This window comes from Salmo salar, chromosome 18, assembly GCF_965601325.2.
Source record: "Salmo salar chromosome 18, fSalSal1, whole genome shotgun sequence".
Lineage (NCBI taxonomy): Eukaryota > Metazoa > Chordata > Actinopteri > Salmoniformes > Salmonidae > Salmo > Salmo salar.
This window is the reverse complement of record NC_138308.1, coordinates 23,824,824-23,846,501: the sequence shown is the minus strand read 5'-3', so window position 1 is coordinate 23,846,501 and position 21,678 is coordinate 23,824,824. Positions and strand designations below refer to the sequence as shown.

The following is a 21,678-nucleotide window of genomic DNA, read 5'->3' as shown; positions in this document are numbered from 1 at the left end:
TGTGCCATATAAATTGCAAAATAGCTGGGAAGAGATTTTGAATATCACCATTCCATGGCACGTGGTTTATGAATTGATACGCAAAACAACGCCGGATTCAGAACTTTCCATTTAAATTACTATACAAAATTCTTGCAACCAATAGAATGTTATATATATGGGGGATACAATCTTCCCAGCTCTGCAGATTTTGCTGTGAGGAGGCAGAGTCATTAGATCATTTATTTTGGTACTGTCCATATGTAGCTCGTTTTTGGTCACAGGTCCAGGAATGGCTGAAGAATTGCAACATTTGCCTAGAATTAATGCTGCAGATAGCAAAAGTGGGTGATTTGAAAAGCCATACTCAATCAATCAATCAATAATATAATAATAATTTTAGCAAAAATGTTTATTTTTAATTTACAATCTGTAGAAGCTATGAGAATAGAAAGGTTCAGTACTTTTGTGAAGCATCACAGCACAGTTGAAAAATATATGGCAAATAGAAATCCAAAATGGATGATGTTAAGAGATAGATGGGAGGGGTTGAATGGAGCTGAAGGGTGGGACTAATAACAAGATAACCAATGTAAAACATACGGGGTCTGTAAAATGTATATAGGTTCAGAAATGTTGTGAAATAGCACAGTTACAAATAGAAATCAAACTGGATGGATATCAGAAACAGAGGAAGGACTAAAAACAAACAAAACATAACTATTGTAAAACAGATTGTGTCTGTAAAATGTGTATAAGATGTACAAACTGAAGGTAGAAGCCTAAGTCTTATTGTTTATTAGTTTACTCCAATTGGGGGAAGGGTGGTAGGGTTTGCTGGGAATAATAAAGGTATATTCAATCGGGTTGAGATCAGGACTCTGACTGGGCCACTCCAGAAGGCATATTTTCTTCTGTTGAAGCCTACTGTTGTCGATTTACTTCCTTGTTTTTTGTCATTGTCCTGTTGCATCACCCAACTTCTGTTGAGCTTCAATTGCCGGACAGATAGCCTTACATTATCCTGCAAAATGTACTTTGGAACTTGGGAAAACATTTTTCCATCGATGATAGCAAGCTGTCCAGGCCCTGAGGCAGCAAAGCAGCCCCAAACCATGATGCTCCCTCCACCATACTTTACAGTGGGGATGAGGTTTTGATGTTGTGTGCTGTGACTTTTTTTTCTCCTCACATAGTGTTGTGTGTTCCTTCCAAACAACTCAACTGCAGTTTCGTCTGTCTACAGAATATTTTGCCAGAAGAGCTGTGAAACATCCAGGTGCTTTTTTGCGAACCTCAAATGTGCAGCAATGTTTTTTCTGGACAGCAGTGGCTTCTTCCGTGGTGTCCTCCCATGAACATCATTCTTGCTTGGTGTTTTACATATCGTAGACTCGTGAACAGAGGTGTTAGCATGTCCCAGAGATTTATGTAAGTCTTTAGCTGACATTCTAGGATTCTTCTTAACCTCATTTAGCATTTTGTGCGGTGCTCTTGCAGTCATCTTTGCAGGACGGCCACTCCTAGGGAGAGTAGCAACAGTGCTGAACTCCATTTATAGACAATTTGTCTTACTGTGGACTGATGAACATCAAGGCTTTTAGATATACTTTTGTAACCATTTCCATCTTTATGCAAGTCAACAATTCTTAATCTTATGTCTTTTGAGATCTCTTTTCTTCAAGGCATGGTTCACAACAGACAATGCTTCTTGTGAATAACAAACAAACATTTTGTGAGTGTTTTTTAAAGGGCAGGGCAGCTCTAACCAACATCTCCAATCTCGTCTCATTGATTGGACTCCAGGTTAGCTGAGTCCTGACTCCAATTAGCTTTTGGAGAAGTCATCAGCCTAGGGGTTCACATACTTTTTCCAACCTACACTGTGAAAGTTTAAATGATGTATTCAATATAGACAAGAAAGATACAAGAATTTGTGTGTTAATAATTTATTCACACTGCGTTTGTCTATTGTTGTGACTTAGACGAAGATCAGATCAAATTGTATGACCAATTTATGCAGAAATCCAGGTAATTCCAAAGGGTTCACATACTTTTTCTTGCCACTGTAGTAAGCCAACCAACAGAACATTGTATAAGGCATTGGAGAAATACATGTAAAAAAAAAAAAAAAAACCCAGGAGGTACCATTCCAGGTACCATACCATGCCCTTTCAAAGTCTCTAGAAAGCATAGTAGGACAAGTTAGTAACTGTATGCTCTCTTACACAAGCTTACGCTGTTGTATGACACCCCACCTGTTCAGGTTATTCTCTATGACCTACCACAGTGAGTCATGAGGACAGGAGTACAGTGGTCTAGATTGATCTGATACCTACCACAGTGAGTCATGAGGACAGGAGTACAATAGTCTAGATTGATCTGGTTACCAACCACAATGAGTCATGAGGACAGAAGCACAGTAGTCTAGATTGATCTGATACCTACCACAGTGAGTCATGAGGACAGGAGTACAATAGTCTAGATTGATCTGGTTACCAACCACAATGAGTCATGAGGACAGGAGTACAGTAGTCTAGATTGATCTGATACCTACCACAGTGAGTCATGAGGTCCTGGTGGAAGTCCAGCAGCTGCTCTCTGATGTCCTCTGGACATGGACAGTCCCCCTGCTCCTCTCTGAAGCCCAGTAACATGTTGATCTGCGTGGATGGGAGTAGAGGAGATACAATAATGCTCCAGAAGAAAAATATCTTATTATATCATTTTACACTTTGTGGACAGAGATACAACTATGAACTACAACTGCCCCCCTGCATGAGAGCACCAGCTCTTCTGGACGACTGTGTGATCACGCTCTCCGTAGCCGATGTGAGCAAGACCTTAAACAGGTCAACATTCACAAGGCCGCAGGGCCAGATGGATTACCAGGACTGGCAAGTGTCTTCACTGACATTTTCAACCTCTCTCTGACCGAGTCTGTAATACCTACATGTTTCAAGCAGACCACCATAGTCCCTGTGCCCGAGAATGCGAAGGTAAACGGCCTAAATGGCTACCGCCCTGTAGCACTCACGTCGGTAGCCATGAAGTGCTCTGAAAAGGTTGGTCATGGTTCAAATCAACACCATCATCCCGGAAACCCTAGACCCACTCCAATTCGCATACCGCCCCAACAGATCCACAGATAATGCAATCTCAATCGCACTCCACACTGCCATTTCCTACCTGGACAAAAGGAACACCTACTGTATGTGAGAACGCTCTTCATTGACTACAGCTCAGTGTTCAACACCATAGTGCACACAAAGCTCATCACTAAGCTAAGGACTCTGGGACTAAACACCTCCCTCTGCAAATGGATCCTGGACTTCCTGACGGGCCGCCCCCAGGTGGTAAGGGTAGGCAACAACACACCTGCCATGCTGATCCTCAACACTGGAGCCCCTCAGGGGTGCGTGCTTAGTAACCTCCTGTGCTCCCTGTTCACCCATGACTGTGAGGCCAAGCACAACTCCAACACCATCATTAAGTTTGCTGACGACACAACAGTGGTAGGCCTGATCACCAAAAACAATAAGACAGTCTATAGAGAGGAGGTCAGAGACCTGGCAGTATGGTGCCAGGTAAACAACCTCTCCCTCAATGTGAGCAAGACAAAGAAGCTGATCGTGGACTACAGGAAAAGGAGGGCTGAACAGGCCCCCATTAACATCGAGGGGGCTGTAGTGGAGTGGGTCGAGAGTTTTAAGCTGCTTGGTGTCCACATCACCAACAAACTATCATGGTCCAAACACACCAAGACAGTTGTGAAGAGGGCACGACAACACCTTTTCCCTCTCAGGAGACTGAAAAGATTTGGCAAGGGTCCCCAGATCCTCAAAAAGTTCTACAGCTACACCATCAAGAGCATCCTGACCGGTTGCATCACTGCCTGGTATGGCAACTGTTCGGCATCCGACCGTAACGCGCTACAGAGGGTAGTGCGTATGGCCCAGTACATCACTGAGGCCAAGCTTCCTGCCATCCAGGACCTCTATGCTAGGCGGTGTCAGAAGAAGTCCCCAAAAATTGTCAAAGACTCTAGTCACCCAAGTCATAGACTGTTCTCTCTGCTACCACACAGCAAGTGGTACAGGAGCGCCAAGTCTAGGTCCAAAAGGCTACTTAACAGCTTCTACCCCCAAGCTATAAGGTTGCTGAACAATTAATCAAATGGCCACCCCAACTATTTACATTAGCCCCCCCTTTGTTTTTACACTGCTGCTACTCGCTGTTTATTATCTATGCATACTCACTTTACCCCTACGTACATGTACAAATTACCTCAACTAACCTGTACCTCCACACATTGACTCGGTACCGGTACCCCCTGTATATAGCCTCGTTATTCTTATGTAATTTTATTGTGGTATTTTTTATTTTATTTTATTTTGTAAATATTTTCTTAACTCTATTTCTTGAACTGCATTGTTGGTTAAGGGCTTGTAAGTAATCATCCTCTCTGACCCCTGACCTGTTCTTGTGGCGGGGAACGGAACTCCTTGGTCTTGCGGGCGGTGAGGGCAGCAGACATGTGGAGAGCCTGTATCACCTCGTTGTAGCGGAAGTGCTGGTTCTCCTGCAGGTACCCCACGAAAGTGTCTGAGAAGGCCACCACCGCCTCCACCCTGTGACGCACCTGACAGTCACACAGGTATTGGAACAGGTGGCAGATCTGGACAGAGAGGGACGGGAACTCATGTCAAGTCATTCAATTTTTCTATTGACAAAGACGACAGATCATGTACCACAAAGGAAAACATCAGATCCAAAATCAAGGTATTTCTTCCTAAAGTGTACCTCAAGTTTGACAGCTTCTGGTAGCTTCATCTGAAGCAGTCCTTTTGTTGGAAGCTTTGGAATTGTCCTCCTTTTGTCACCCTCCCTCTCCATCACACTTTCTCTATCACTATCTGGCACATTTTCATCCTCCTGCTCTTCCTCTTCCTGCTCCTCCTCCGCTTCTTCTGGGGAACATTCTGCAGGTCGGGAGAAGACTCCAGGCTCGATCAGTGTCAGCACCTTCCCTAGGTCCTCGTCCCCAAACAACCCCATCACCAGCAGGGTGTGGAACAGCCGAATTAGGGGCACCAGCAGCAGCTCAATGCTGCCCCCTTCAGGATCCCTCACACCCTGCCCCACAGCCCACACAGCCTCAGTCAGCATCTTCCCTGTCAGGTCCTTCAGAAGTTCCAGTGGGATCTCTGGGCTGTCTATATGAATGCCTTCCCCAGTTGCAACCACACCATCACCACAAGTATCACCATTGACTCCCATGCCATCTCCTCTGATGAAGCAGGGGGAGGTGAAGTGCATCCGGGGTCTGAGGGAGGTGCTGAGGCCCATTCTGGGAACCCACTGGGGGCTTCGACTAGTCCTGGGGCTGGGGTAGAGGGTGATGGCCCTGGTCTGCTCCGTCATGGGGACGATGTACTCGTGGTTCATAGCGAGGCGGGCCGTGGCGTGGGTGCTGAGGTGCACCTGGCCCAGGAGGTGGTAGAAGGCAGAGCGGAGCGGCCCGGGGAGGCGGGGGCTCTGAATGGCATAGAGGAGCTGTGATTGGTCCAGGTGGCTGCAGAGGGCGTGGCCCACACGAGTATTGCCCAGAGCACAGAGGGCAGAGTAGAGGAGCAGGGTGTGGTGATGGAAAGACAGAAGGTCACCTAACTCAGAGAGTTCCAGGATGTCCACACACCTACAGGGGGAGAGATAAATAGCATGACCTAAATGCAATGTAAAAAAAGCTCAGGTGTACCCATTAAAATGTTGGGAGCATATTTAGAATGTGCAACTTTATTTCTTTTTAAGTGCAATGTTACAATGTGTCTTTGCTTTGACAGTAAATTCATTCCTGACTCAATACATTCCTCCTGGAAAGCTCTGAGGCATTAGTAAATATGACCTTTGACCTCTGACCTGTTCTCCTCTGGGATGAGCAGGGTCATGACCTGCAGGGGCTCTAAGCACTGGACCCTCCAGCCGAGACGGTCATCAGGGTGGGCAGCCTGCACCCTCAGGGTGTGGTCTGGTACACGGGTCCAAAGGATGGGCGACAGCACCTGCACCTGCAGCCTGGGGGGACACTGGGGCATAGCATTCCTCCTCTGGCTCCTGAACAGACCCGCTGACAGGGGCAGCATGTTCTGAACAGAGAATAACACAAGGTTTTTCATTCATGACAATGTTAAGTAACCCTGTGGATGCGGTGGCAGGGCCATTATGGTAATATATCTATATTTTTAAACAGTATGGACATGCATTGGGGATTGTATAGTATTGTAAACAACACATTTGAAATTGGACAAACTGAGAGAGTCATCACAGTGTGACCAATGAATAAAGCATTTAGGTTACCTTTACGCGCCCTAGCTCAAACTGGAACACATTGGAGCTGTTGGCCTTGGCAAAGACTGCAGGAAACAGCCTAGTGCTGGGCTCCACCTGGTTGATAGCAGTTTGGTCAGTTAATAAGAATAACTCAGAGACACATTCTATCATATCCCAACTGGTAGGGACTTCTCTTTATAAATCAACCTATTGACAAAAACACAAATTCACATTAAATACTAATGACTAATATGTATTTGCTTTGGGAGCCTTCTTCTCCTTGTCTTTGCAACATTGTCTTTGCAACATTGTTAGTTACCTTTAACAGTTGACTTTACCTGAAAGAAGGTCCCCAGCTCCATGCCGTTGGAGCTGAATGTTAGCAGTCCAGTGGTGGTGTCTATCAGACAGCCTATGGCCAGGCCTGCACTCCTCCTGCTCTGCCCCAGGCCCGTGCTCTCTCCGGCGCACACCATGTAGCAGTTACTACGTTTCACACTGACATACAGAAATACAAGGTGGGAATGTCAAAATCTAACTTTAGTCTGAAAGCATTATTGTAATAATAATACAGTGATTGTAAAACACTTTTTAAACATTATGAACAAAACATGTCTAGAGAAAATGTAGACACAAAATGATGTTGCTTTGTCCCTTATTGAACCGACCTCTCATGGACCTTGCCCATGTCATCTCCGAGGGTGACGGTCACTGTGCGGATCTTTTCCAGGTCAAAGGTCAGCTGGTGCTGGTGGAAGTCAGAGGTGACCCAGCCCACCCAGACAGTGGAGGGGTCCTGACCAGGTAACACCCTCACTGAGTAATAGTACTGTGGAAGATTACAGGGAGTTACTGACTTTCTTTAACAAATGCCCTCAATTGACTTTGCTATCTTTACCCCTTTCATACACAGACAAAAATAAAACTATATTACCATGCCTGCTTCTTTTTACCTTTACATCTGAAAGCGGTAGGGGGTACAAAACATGGAAAAATAATACCCACCTAAAGACCTAGTCTTGATTCCTGCATTTTCACAGGCCCGGTTACCAAAATACAGCTATCGGGCTGTGTGAATGGTTCTCTGCTTTCTGCAGGTAAATTCATTAACACGTTCATTGTTTAACACCTCCCTAATTTCAAATGCAAACAGACTCCATGGTTTAACAACACCCCCCACCCCTCCCAATTTGCCAGTTACCCACTGATATGTATAAAAGTCACTCAGTCACTGATTTCCTCACGCCAGGATTACTGTAACTCTTTGTATACCTGTCTCAGTCAAAACTCACTCCAACGTCTACAATTAGTTCAAAACGCTGCTGCTCGGCTTTTAACAGGCACCAGGTAATTTAACCATATCACACCTATTTTAGCTCCTCTATACTACCAGTCACTTTTAGAATAGATTTTAAAATGTTATTAATCACGTTTAAGGCTAGGCTTGGTTTAGCTCCATCCTATATCTCAGATCTGTTATCTCCCTACGAGCCAGGACACAGCCTGAGATCCTCTGACAGGGCACTGTTAACCATGACATGATGCATTCTCTCATGTCAACCATACAGCCCACCACTTCACCACTATGCCAGGGCCAACCCAGGGGCTCACCAACCTGGTGACACCTCTAGGCCTGTGTGAAAACTAAAGGAGACCTGTCATTTTCCATTAGGGCCCCTAGACTTTGAAATGGTCTGCCAGAGGAGATCAGGCTTGCAGATTCAGTGCCTCTATTTATCTCCTGCTGAAGACACTTTTATGAAGATGCTTGATTTCAATGTATGATTTTAATTACATATCTTTTTTTCTCCTTTTGTTTTTGTTCCTTTGTTAGTGTTTTTTATTTTATTGTATTATTTTATGATGTGAATCACTTTGTTACCTGTATTGAAAAGCGCTACACAAATAAAGTTATTATTATTAAAGGGGTATACCTGCAAGAAAGTGGTTCATAAGGGGCTGTTTGAAAGGGAATCATAAAAATCTTGCCTTATATTTTTGTACAGGTAATATACCACATATTCTGTCTGAAATGTGTAAAAATAGTTGAAGAGTATTACCGTAGTGGACTGGGCCAGATGGTCATAGTCGTCTTTGTCAGCATGAACCTCCTGCAGTAGACGGGCAGATGAGTGGCTTTTGTTCAACTCTGGTTTGGATTTCTTCAACATGAACCTAGGAGCACACATACACAGATTGACTTTTATTAAAAAATGCATATCAACACCATGAAATGCGAGCATTTTTCCCTCTGAAAATGTTCCCAAACCATTATACAGTATATGTATTGTTTGTCATAGCCTTGTCTCCCTACCGTTGTTTGAGTTTGGATGTTTTATCATGGCTGTAGTCCTTGTGGTTAAGCTCATCCCTGGAGCCAGTGTAAACATGAGCTGATTTCAGCAGCATCTCAAAGTCAGAGTCCACCTCAAACTCCTGCAGGTCTTTCCTGGCTGTGGAGACACTGCTGCTGATAGGTAGAGTAGCACCTACTGGTCTGGAGAAGGCCTCAGCACACTCTATAGGCATACTGAGTCTGTAGAACCCCATGTCACTGCCACAACTCTGGGGCCCCAATGACCTCTGTGTTACCTTTAGGCACGGTGGGCTCTCAGTGGACCCAGTGATTCTTGTCACCTTGTAAAACAAGACAACTTATAGAATTATACGCACATTTCTACAATAAGACCTGTGCTACTAAATATAATGGTAAGATTAAACTACCTTGTACATGCTTGTAGTCGAGAGATTGACCCGTACAGTACTGAGGGGTATACTACAAAGCAAGATCAATGACTTGAATAAATATTCTGAAATAACTTTCAATTTTTTTGAAAGATAAGCTTGAAATGGGCATGGTCTAATTGACTGAAAAACCAAACACATACAGTATTTAAGTTTAACTTTAGTCAGTAGGAATCAAATCTAGGGCTGTCCCCAACCCCCAAAAATCTTTGTTGACCTAGAGTCATCTGTTCTTTCGACCAATCGATTGGTCAAAATGTTTAAACGCGCATTGTTCCCTATATAGACACACCCTATATGTGTTTTAATAAAATCAACTATATGTAGGCTACTGAGCAAGTCTGATGCTTTAAGCACACTGTGATTAAATAATTAAGACACACAAATGACTCCAGGGAGCCAGAGATCAAGATAGCCTAACCAGAAGAAAAGAAACCTGTTCCTCCCACTGCTGCTGGCTTTTGCAGATTCTGCTGTTACGCTCCTGCTGTTATGCTCCTAATAAGCTACACCAGGGGACGGCAACCTTTTCCATTTGGAGTGCCAATTTATCTTACCATTTCTACCGATCTGCGTACCAGTTATGACTTTTATATGCACATTTTTGTGGAACAGTTTCATTTCATTTATAATAGTCTTCGTATCTCAACATCATTATCATGTGGTTAATCAAAATTCTAAAAGTAACTTCTATTGCCATCTATGTAAAAATAGCCTACATAAAGCCAACAAATAAAAACATTGCATTCTGCAGGTTGAAATTATCCTGATAAAAATAAACATGCTATGAATCACATTGGCTACGCATGGACTGTCTGCACAGAACTTGAAACATTTTATCAATTATTAACTTTGGTCAGGCCTGAAGCTCCTGCTAGCAAACTTGCAACATTGTATAAAATATTCTGTGCCCTCAAGAGTTTCTCTTCCAGTGAGCTCCAGACAGACACAGCTGTAGGCTATTTGCGCAAGGTTTAAATGGTAATCAGGTAGGCCTATTTTATGAAGTTTCCACCGGATCAGAGCATGACATTTTTTCCCCTCCTTTCACACTGAGTGGTTATCGAAAGAGAGCTGGAAAGATTTTTTAAATAGGCTACATTGAGGAACTATTGTCATTCTCAATGGATGTAAAAACAGACTTAATTTACTGAGTTAGGACAATCAGAAATACTATCAGATCCTTAAATGGGCACATTTATAGGCTACATTTGCACGCAGGCCTGGTAGCCTAGGTCTACTTCTATGTATAATCAGGTGAACGTCCTTACTCAACATTGACAAGACTGCTACAAACAGCCTAAACTCCTAAATGGAATGAAATAAACCAAAACGTGTTCCTCACAAGTGTAGCCTAGCTTGTGCAGTCCGCAAACAACGTCTCCACTCCGACAATGAGAACGGTAAAAGACTGTAATAATAAATATATTCAATCCATTAACAGAAATTACTGTAACCAAACAAACATTGTAGATTAGAAATGATGTGAACTGTCCTACTGGTGATACTGGTGTGCCATCTCCATGGCCTCCACAATGCATTAGTCCATTGAGACAGGCGTGAATAAGACAGGTGTCTCATGTGCCATAAAAAAACATATATTTTAGACTGCTCAACAACAAAAAAACCTAGGTCGACCAACAGCCTATCGACCAAACAATCGACCAGTCGACTAAATGGGGTCAGCCCTAATCAAATCAATAGTTATTTCTGGTTGTTCAGTTGTTTCTGGTTTACCAAAGTTAGCCGGCTAACTCATTGTTCCTGCTTTGTAGTATACCCCCCTGGTTCAGGTCAGGTTGGCTTGTGGATGTGTGGTGACTAACCTGTATGCTATCATGGTCTGTCTGTACAGGGATGAACTGTGGTTGTCTCCAGCTCATCCACAGGGCTGGGTCTCTGGCCATGTTGACAGCAAATGGCTTATAACCTTCCAGTAGGCCACACACTGTGAAGTAACACAGCGAGGCCACGTCACGACCCAGATTCAGCCTGGCCTTCTGGTTCACCCCGAGACTACACACAGGGAGGAAGCCTAGCAACGACAGGAACAGGGGGAGGAGGGAAAACCATCAGGTCAACACATCAAGATGGTGTTTATGAGGTAGAAGAGATTGACCAAATTAACAAACCCTGGTTGATGTCAAAGTCCTTGGCAGCCAGCTCTGATCCGCGGTCGTTCAAAAGCACCTCTCCATTGAGAGTGACCATCATGGTGCATTCTCCCATGTCAACCATACAGCCCACCACATCACCACTCTGCCAGGGCCGACCCAGGGGCTCACCTCCCTGGTGACACCACTGGGCCTGTGTGTGAGAGACAGAAGTGAGCAATTGCAAGAGACCTTACCAATGGCTACACGCCAAGCTGTGTGTAATGTCCAATTCATGACTCACTTCTAACGGTGGGAGCTTATCAATGTATCCTAAACAATATTATTGATTACAGCATGTCACCAGTAGTCATTTCAGTCTTCTCACCTTGGAGCCGTCAAACACAAAAGCCTGCATGTCTGATCCTAGTTCCCCATTCGGTGTGCAGTGGGGACGAGCCCAGCCTACCCGCATGTCCCCTGCCGTCACCGCCTCAAACTCAAAGTACCACTTCCCCCTGGTCACAGCATACGACTTGTCTGCCCTGAAGACCCTGAACTTCTCAGCCGCTGTGTGACATGGGTCTGGCATAACACCTGAAATCCAAAGGAGTAACAGCACAGAAATACTAGCAAATAACAAGAGAAAATTCTTTAAGCAGTAAAACAAGGAATAGTATGACAAATGTTCCACCACACAGCACATTAAAATAACCTTTGAATAATTATTAGAGGTGTACAAGATTATACTAATGATTAAAATCATTGCTATAGTGGAATGTGAATTCATCCATACCTCTGTCCTGGTCCAGGGGCTCCAGACTGTAGCCGTAGCACAGCAGGGTGCACACGGCCTCCCTCACACCGTCTCTGCCAGATTGTCTGCTCCTCTCATCCAGCAGGCTGTAGGGCACCAGGTGGGGGCTCCGCTTGGCCTTCACATCCTAGAAAAAAAAGAGAGAATGAATTAGCACTCATTACCACTATATTACTATCACATACACTGAGTGTACAAAACATTAGACTGACCAGGTGAATCCAGGCGAAAGCTATGATCCCTTATTGATGTCACTTAAATCCACTTCAATCAGTGTAGATGAAGGGGATGAGACAAGTTAAAGAATGATTTTCAAACCTTGAGACAATTGATACATGGATTGTGTATGTGTGCCATTCAGAGGGTGAATGGGCAAGACAAAATATTTAAGTGCCTTTGAATGGGGTATGGTAGTAGGTGCCAGGTGCACTGGTTTGAGTGTGTCAAGAACTGCAACGCTGCTGTTTTTTGTTTTTTTACATAACAGTTTCTTGTGTGTATCAACAACGGACCACCACCCAAGGGACATCCAGACAATTTGACCAAACTGTGGGAAGCATTGGAGTCAACATGGGCCAGCATCCCCGTGGAATGCTTTCGACACCTTATAGAATCCATGCCGAGACGAATTGAAGCTGTACTATGGGCAAAAGGTGGTGCAACTCAATAAAAACATGTTCTTAATGTTTTGTACACTCACTGTATAGACCAAACTAGTCTGCTCCTTCAAATCCTTCATCAAGTCATATCAGGAAGGTATTCTCATCCACAATGACAAACCAGGCTTACCACTACTAAATGACCAGCTAACATTTTTATGGACTCCTATTTCAAGGCTCTTGGCAAAGCAGATATTTCATTCATTCCGCTGCTGTAGTTTGGCTAGGTCTACCCTTGTATCAAAGCCTACCTGGTGTGAGCTGTAGGTCCAGCCCTGCCTGATCCGGTCCCTGGCCCACACGTTGTGATCGTTCTCAGCCAGTAGCTCCACCACCGCCTCCTGGGCAGGACTCAGGATGATGTGGCTCAGGTCTACCGGGGCTGGTCTGTACCCACTAGGCATCTCATATCTAGACAGGAGAGGAAAGGTTAATTTACTACAAAAGACAAAAGGAACACTCACTCATAAAGAGTCTCAAGACTAGAGCTACATACTTGGTGGAGAGCCTCAGGTATCTCACTCCCTCATCAGCACGGCCATCTGCCAGTCCAATATGCAAACCAAGGGCAATGAGAGTCCTTCACAAAGAAGTAGAATAAAGACAAAATAAGTGTCTTGAGAGGTCCTTTTGATGTGAATGTGTGAATGGCAGAGGAGGCTTACCGGAGTGTGTCCTGGGACATCTGAAGGCTGTGGTTTCGCTCCTGTTCTGGGAGCCTCGAGAACTCCACCAGACAGGGGTCCTGCTTCTTACTGTCATCTCTCACCTACATCACAATGCACAGCAGTCAAAATACATATACACTGTTGACATGAACAGCTGTGAGCAGCTTGCTATGGAAACCATACAATCAGTAGACCAAGAAACAGGAATGTATGTAAGGGATTTGGATACAAGGCCATAACCCATTCAGTAGTTGCATCACTCACAGCTCCATTGGTCCATCCAAGGTCAATCTTGTCCATGACCCACAGCTCATGGGTGTTCTCTGCTAGTCTCTCACGGATATGCTCCAGTTGAACGGGCAACACCACCTAAGGAACCACATGGGGTTGGGGTATATGATAAAAGAGGGAAGATAGATCCTACTCTGTTTTCACCTAGCTAAAGTAGGTTGTGTGCACCGACATGCTTTAAAGGCCATGGTCAAACGTGCAAAGACAGTACAGAGGTCAAAGTACTACTGGATTTGGTACCTGGCTGATGTCTACTGGACTAGGGGTAAAGGTTGCTGGGGTGAGGGGTACAGTGGGGCCCAGAAGGTATTGCTCCTGGGTGAAGTCCTGACACGGCTCCACCCTCAGCTTCACCCTGGGGAGCAGAGCCTCGGAACACGGGGCGAAGCCTGGAGGGGGCAGGAAATGGAACTCTCCATGTCTCCCACCCAGCAGAAAACGCACCCTGTGGTCACACAGTCCAGACAAACACATAGATTTGATCAGACAAATTTATTACCTGGACATTGAAACAGAATCAGATCACATTCATATAGAAATGGGAAATTATGTTTTCAGAAAAGCACTCCAGAAATATAGGTAGATTCATTGAAAGAACGGAAAGTATGCCAACAACACATATACAGTGGGGAGAACAAGTATTTGATACACTGCTGATTTTGCAGGTTTTCCTACTTACAAAGCATGTAGAGGTCTGTAATTTTTATCATAGGTACACTTCAACTGTGAGAGACGGAATCTAAAACAAACATCCAGAAAATCACATTGTATGATTTGTAAGTAATTAATTTGCATTCATTTGCAAATTAATTACTTAAAAATCAAACAATGTGATTTTCTGGATTTTTGTTTTAGATTCCGTCTCTTACAGACCTCTACATGCTTTGTAAGTAGGAAAACCTGCAAAATCGGCAGTGAATCAAATACTTGTTCTCCCCACTGTAGGTAATACTCTCACTTGACACCAGCCGAGAAGCTGACCACTGGGAAGAGCAGTCCGTCAGTGTTGAAGTTCTCCAGCATGCCCTGGACCGGCTGCCCATTGACCCGGAAGGAGATACAGGTGGCAACGAGGTCAATGCAGCAGCTGACCACATCGTCCTCCCTCAGAAGGTGGTGATAGGGAGAGCTCACTCTCCGGCCAACACAGCCTGATGTACAGGACAGATAGAGTGCCAGACTTTACATTCATAGTTGGCAGACGTAGATTCTGTATGAAATGCTTTCCCCTGTAACCTGAGTATGTAATAAAACAAAATAAACGAATCACAAAAAATTTATGGCAGAAATGACAGATGCATTTGCTTCATGATTGTGAAGACTTTCTCAATGAAACTGCTCCTATCCAGCACATAATAACACCCGCGAAAATTCATTCATCTTCCCTTCTCGTAGTGTTCCCTCACCTGACCAGAGGTACAGCCCGTCAAAGCCATAGGAGCTGAGGTCATCTCCTACCCCGTTGCCCCCCCAGGCCTCTCCACCCGTGAGATAGGGGTTGTAACCCTCCTTGTTGGCCCAGCCCACACGCAGGTGAGTGGGCTCAGCCGTGAGGAAGGGCTCCACCTGGTCTACAGTCATCTCATAGTACCACCTCCTGTGCTGGGCCGAGTCATCACCGAGGGCCAGGAAGATGTTGGGCCTCATGCTTTGGTAAAGAGGAGATGTGTGATGAATACAGTTCCTCATTACTTTGAGCAACTGGACAAAAGACTTATGACACTGGAGCACTTGTTTGTCTTATAGTGACTGGTCTAACAGATATTAGTTGAATTGGTTTGTTTTTGTTCAGGAGGGATGAATAAAGGGGGAATGGGGATACTGTTAGTGCCCTATTCAATAAACATAACAAATAAAAACAACTTTAAAGAAGAAAAGCTATCAGATGTGGAGGGCTTAAATAAAAAATGTCAAGATGAAACTAGACTGATGTTTTAAACAGAATGATTTAATGTTGATGTGTAGTGGAATGTGGTAGGCTAGTACTTCTTATTCCAGTATACCACTGAGCCAAGTCTTATTGATGACGACATGCAAATAGTTATTTCTTACATTTTAAATGTACATTTCAAATGATTATGACATTACAGTTGATGATGTTAGAAAGAACCATGCCATCACAAGAGATTGAAGATTCTAATTCAGGAGAACATCATGTCACGGTTGTCGTCGGGAAAGGAGGACCAAAATGCAGCAGGAATGTGGATGCTCATCTTGACGTTTATTTAACTCAAAAGTGAACACCAAAATAATAAACAAAACGAACTCACGATCAACCCAACAGTCTTGTAAGGCTTACTCACGCTAAACAAGAAACAGGCAAAACAAGAAACAATATCCCCTAAACAATAAGGGAGGGAAGGGAGGGTGGCTGCCGTCAACGACGGCACTGTGCTACACTCTCCCTCCCCAACCCACCTATCCTGGAGGTGGCTCAGGTGCGGGACGTGGACCTCGCTCCACCTTCGGCATCGCCCACTTCGGTGGCGCCGATAGCTGCGCCTGGCAGACGGGCCACTCGGGCTGACCCTGGCAGACGGACCACTCGGGCTGGGCCGGAGGGCAGGCGGGCCGCTCGGGCTGGGCCGGAGGGCAGGCGGGCCGCTCGGGCTGGGCCGGGGGGCAGGCGGGCCGCTCGGGTTGGGCCGGAGGGCAGGCGGGCCGCTCTGGCGGCTCCGGGCAGTCGGGCCGCTCTGGCGGCTCCGGGCAGTCGGGCCGCTCTGGCGGCTCCGGGCTGGCGGGCCGCTCTGGCGGGCAGCTCAGTCGGGCAGCTCTGGTGACTCCTGACTGGCGGACAGCTCTGGCGGCTCCGGGCAGTCGGGCAGCTCTGGCGACTCCTGACTGGCGGGCAGCTCTGGCGACTCCTGACTGGCGGGCGGCTCTGGCGACTCCAGACTGGCGGGCAGCTCTGGCGACTCCAGACTGGCGGGCAGCTCTGGCGACTCCAGACTGGCGGGCAGCTCTGGCGACTCCAGACTGGCGGGCAGCTCTGGCGACTCCTGACTGGCGGGCAGCTCTGGCGACTCCTGACTGGCGGGCAGCTCTGGCGACTCCTGACTGGCGGGCAGCTCTGGCGACTCCTGACTGGCGGGCAGCTCTGGCGACTCCTGACTGGCGGGCAGCTCTGGCGACTCCTGACTGGCGGGCAGCTCTGGCGACTCTTGACTGGCGGGCAGCTCTGGCGACTCTTGACTGGCGGGCAGCTCAGGTGACTCTTGACTGGCGAGGCTGGGCTGACGCACTAGACGCCTGATGCGTGGGGCTGGTACTGGACGTGCCAGCCTGGAGACACGCACCTCCATGCTAGTGCGTATAGCGGGAAACACCGGACCGTAGAGGCGCACTGGCGGTCTTGAGCGCAGGGTTGGCTTCACCCCTTCAGGCTCGATGCTTACTTCGCCCTGGCACATGCGGGGCGCTGGTACTGTGCCTACCGGCCTGAAAATCCCAGGCCTCACCACAGCCCCAACCCCAAAGCACGGGACCTGTCCAGTCTGTCTCTGCCCTACAAGGGTACGGGGAGCTGGGCTGGGGCTCCAATCTCGCCCCGCCAAACAGCCCTTGTGCCCCCCCCCAAAAAACAATTATTGGGGCTGCCTCTGGGGTTCCCTTAACTTGTCCTCCCAGAATCTTCGCTCCTTCTGCCAAGTCCATCCATCAACGCTGTTCACCTGTGGCTCCCTCCTCCTCCGCTGCTTGGTCCTTTTGTGGTGGGTAATTCTGTCACATGTGTCGTAGAGGAGAGAAGACAAGGCGCAGCGGGAATGTGGATACTCATCTTTCTTTAATGAAAAAAACATGCAAAGCATCCACAGGGAAAACAATAAACAATACTCACGACGACAGGAACATTTTACAGGCATACAAACGCAGTGCAAAAACAATTACCCACAAACACACAGACAAACACACCTTACTAATATAGGACTCCCAATCAAAGGCAACTCAACACACCTGCCTTCAATTGGGAGTCCCACCCCAATTAACTCTACATAGAAAACCAAAGCTAGACAGAACGTAGACACACATACCAAAACACAAAGACCTCTGCCACGCCCTGACCAAAACTAATACAATTACTCCCTCTGCTGGTCAGGACGTGACACATCAGTTGAAACGGCATTCAGTCAGTTCTTTCAACAGAGAGCAGAAACCATAAAGATAGCTATGTATCCTGATTACCATAGCCTGGCAATATCCAGTACAGAGCAACAAAGAGTAATAGAGTAAGTACTCATTGATAAAAATTTAGCGAGACACTCCATGTTGGTACTGAAAAAGTATTTAACTATCAAACACTGGTATGAAATAATACTAAAATCAGTGTTTCCGCTGCAGTCATTTAGCTGTGGCGCTGTGCCATTGCAAAATCATTGACACCATGGCAAAAAAATATAGAACATTCACAAATATTTCTGCCGAGGCGCACTTTGAAGTGGCTACAACAGTCCACATTTACTTTTCCTCTGCAAACAAAACGAGTAATGAATAAAACAAATCTGACAACCCTATTGTAGAATAGTTGATCTACTTACCTAGTCAGCTTGTTGTGTGTTCTATGAGAGAAATATTCCTCTCGAGGGGCATTCAAGTTACGAGTGCCATAGGGAGGAAAATATGCATTCTGACAAGCACTCAATGTACAACAATTCTTCTAATCGTGGGAAAACAGCAGTTCTGCTCTCTTCCTGATAGCATTTTCTATTGCCTTAACCACATGGTTTCATATTATCATATTGAAATGATCAAAATATGATAACTAATTTCAATCAAATGCTCATCTTTGTATATTTGATGGTAAAGGATGTAAATATGTGGTCACTGGCATTGGTTGTATTGGTATGGTCATCATTACTTTAACGACATCTCTGATATGTGTACCATATAATATCATCATTTTATAACATGGCATTGTTGAATACTCATTTCTGATTGGTTTGAAGGGCATTTTGGAGCATGCATTATTTCCCTATAACGCACGGTATATTGCACGGCACAATTCAATGGCTATAGTTCATACTTGTTCTATGTTTAAGCTGCTTTTGAAAGCAAAAGTAAAACTGTAAACATTATTGCCATTTGATTGATGGTTAGCTAAACTAGCAGGTCTGTTTGTTTGGTAACCAAGGCAACAACTGTCACTATCTAGAAACTTGTTAGCTACTTCAGTGGATGTTGAACACGTTTCTACCTGCAAATGAACACATTTCTAGTGGCAAATGTGTTAAATTATAGCTATGGTATAAAAGGGATAATCAACTCAGGGCTCTATGCGTTGTCTGGAAAATAATACATCTCCGTGGAAGGTTGGTTCCACTCCACGTCATTCATTATGTTCCAGAGAACGCATAGACCATCGTTGATTATCCCTTAAATATTTTTATGAGGTGTACAATGCTGCACAGAACTATAGTCATGGTTATCAAACATTATATCAGAACGTTGTCACGAGTTTGTTGAAAAAGTAACTGTAGAAAAAAAGTGTCTATGGCAACATGACCCAGTGCAATATCACAATGTAATTCTAATTTTATAGAGACTACAAAACATAAGCAATAGCACTACGAGAGTGAGTGCTCCCTGTCGGTTGTAGATGGTGGACGAGCTGAGAAAGGAGTTGGTGGGACGGGAGGAAAGTGTGACAGAATGAGAGAGGAAGGTAGAGGAAAAGAGACAGAGAAGACAGGAGAATGAGGGAAATTGAGACTATTGCCGAGATCAGGGAGACAGAGGGCAGAAATGGAGAGAGAGGAACTAAAAAGGGAGAAGAAGATAAAGAGGGAGTTGGGCAGGAAGAGGGATGATCTCCAGAAAGAGATGTAGAGTTCCCTCTAATCAAAGGGTACAAGAAGAAAAGAGGTTGGAGATGGAGAAAATGGCGGAGGAGATGAGAGAAGAAAAGGCTGGGACCTCTAGAGAAATAAGTGATGGTGAGAGAGATGGAGGGAGCATCTGAGCCTTGCATGGATGGAGAAAAAGTAATGAAAATGAAGGAGAGGAGATAGGGGGACCAAGCAAAGCAGGAGAACATTTAAGGAGAGGAAGATTGACAACTGCTGCGGGAGCATTAATAGCAGAGAGAAGGAACAGGAGAGCGGTGAAAATATAAAGACCTGTGTGAGTGACAGAGACGTTGCTTGTGAATCTGCCTTTGAGAGCTCAGAAGATGAAGAGCAGTCAAGTGTTGAAATGGAAAAAGAGAATATCAAGGGTAAGAAAGGGAAAATCTTCACCAGGTGGTTTCTTAACTAATGGTGAATTGACAGAAACAGAGACGGGTGGTGAGAAGGAATAAAAATAAAAAATATATATTTTAAAATATAAGGTAGTTTACTACCACAAAAACATCCCTTGTCATTTCTGAATTTTAAATGGTTAATCAACAGAATGTCATGATTTGGTTTCACAAACTAATAGTCACAATTTACATGTAACGAACTAAGGTGTTTTGGTGACACTTTCACAGAAGCTGTTTTTGTATCACAATTCCAGTGGGTCAAAAATATACATGCACTAAGTTGACTGTGCCTTTAAACAGCTTGGAGAATTCCAGAAAATTATGTCATGGCTTTAGAAGCTTCTGATAGGCAAATTGACATCATTTGAGTCAATTGGAGGTGTACATGTGGATGTATTTCAAGGCCTACCTTCAAACTCAGTGCCTCTTTTCTTGACATCATGGGAAAATCTAAAGAAATCAGCCAAGACCTCAGAAAAAAAATTGTAGACCTCCACATCCTTGGGAACAATTTCCAAACAACTGAAGGTACCACGTTCATCTGTACAAACAAAAGTACGCAAGTATAAACACCATGGGACCATGCAGCCGTCATTCCGCTCAAGGAGAAGCGTTCTGTCTCCTAGAGATGAATGTACTTTGGTGCGAAAAGTGCAAATCAATTCCAGAACAACAGCAAAGGACCTTGTGAAGATGCTGGAGGTACAAAAGTATCTATATCCACAGTAAAACGAATCCTATATCGACATAACCTGAAAGACCGCTCAGCAAGGAAGAAGCCACTTCTCCAAAATTGCCATAAAAAAGCCAGACTATGGTTTGCAACTGCACATGTGGACAAAGATCGTACTTTTTGGAGAAATGTCCTCTCGTCTGATGAAACAAAGATAGAACTGTTTAGCCATTATGACCAGCGTTATGTTTGGAGGAAAAAGGGGGAGGCTTGCAAGCCGAAGAACAGCATCCCAACTGTGAAGCACGGTGGTGGCAGCATCATGTTGTGGGGGTGCTTTGCTGCAGGATGGACTGGTGCACTTCACAAAATAGATGGCATCATGAGGCAGGACAATTATGTGGATATATTGAAGCAACATCTCAAGACATCAGTCAGGAAGTTAAAGCTTGGTCACAAATGGGTCTTCCAAATGGACAATGACCCCAAGCATACTTCCAAAGTTGTGGCAAAATGGCTTAAGGACAACAAAGTCAAGGTATTGGAGTGGCCATCACAAAGCCCTGACCTCAATCCTATAGAAAATGTGTGGGCAGAACTGAAAAAGCGTGTGTGAGCAAGGAGGCCTACAAACCTGACTCAATTACACCAGCTCTGTCAGGAGGAATGGACCAAAATTCTTATTGTGGGAAGGCTACCCTAAACGTTTGACTCAAGTTAAACAATTTAAAGGCAATGCTACCAAATACTAATTGAGTGTATGTAAACTTCTGACCCACTGGGAATGTGATGAAAGAAATAAAAGCTGAAATAAATCATTCTTTCTACTATTTTTCTGACATTTCACATTCTTAAAATAAAGTGGTGATCCTAACTGACCTAAGACAGGGAATTTTTACTAGGATTAAATGTCAGGAATTGTGAAAAACTGAGTTTAAATGTATTTGGCTAAGGTGTATGTAAACTTCCGACTTCAACTGTATGTATTAACGAATGGAAATGTCAGTGTGAGTCAGAGGGTGAATAATGGTTGTGTACCTGGTGACCTGGTTGACAAGGCGAGTCTGGAGAAGCAGGTCTCGCTCTGGTAGCAGGTTATCACAGATCAGATGCTGGTTGGAACGCACTGCCATACCATGACACACACAGAGAGAACACAGCACATCCAGGACCTGGGATAGAACC

General features: G+C 45.0%; 1 protein-coding gene across 1 annotated transcript in view; it reads right to left on the bottom strand.

Annotated features, from left to right (window-relative positions):
* Positions 1–21,678, bottom strand: part of LOC106577062 (ryanodine receptor 2) — a 77,596-nt gene that overhangs the window by 48,257 nt on the left and 7,661 nt on the right. Inside the window, exons 17-38 of the mRNA XM_082965459.1 lie at positions 21,532–21,665; positions 14,989–15,230; positions 14,541–14,733; positions 13,823–14,027; positions 13,556–13,660; positions 13,289–13,392; positions 13,120–13,203; positions 12,875–13,034; positions 11,944–12,091; positions 11,536–11,744; positions 11,187–11,361; positions 10,881–11,089; positions 8,624–8,946; positions 8,370–8,484; positions 6,978–7,138; positions 6,648–6,807; positions 6,337–6,423; positions 5,899–6,125; positions 4,783–5,677; positions 4,457–4,657; positions 4,277–4,282; positions 2,537–2,642 (exon numbers count right to left, since the gene is read on the bottom strand). Of these exons, the coding sequence (XP_082821585.1) occupies positions 2,537–2,642; positions 4,277–4,282; positions 4,457–4,657; positions 4,783–5,677; positions 5,899–6,125; positions 6,337–6,423; positions 6,648–6,807; positions 6,978–7,138; positions 8,370–8,484; positions 8,624–8,946; positions 10,881–11,089; positions 11,187–11,361; positions 11,536–11,744; positions 11,944–12,091; positions 12,875–13,034; positions 13,120–13,203; positions 13,289–13,392; positions 13,556–13,660; positions 13,823–14,027; positions 14,541–14,733; positions 14,989–15,230; positions 21,532–21,665 (4,249 nt within the window). The remainder of the gene's footprint in view (positions 1–2,536; positions 2,643–4,276; positions 4,283–4,456; positions 4,658–4,782; positions 5,678–5,898; positions 6,126–6,336; positions 6,424–6,647; positions 6,808–6,977; positions 7,139–8,369; positions 8,485–8,623; positions 8,947–10,880; positions 11,090–11,186; positions 11,362–11,535; positions 11,745–11,943; positions 12,092–12,874; positions 13,035–13,119; positions 13,204–13,288; positions 13,393–13,555; positions 13,661–13,822; positions 14,028–14,540; positions 14,734–14,988; positions 15,231–21,531; positions 21,666–21,678) is intronic.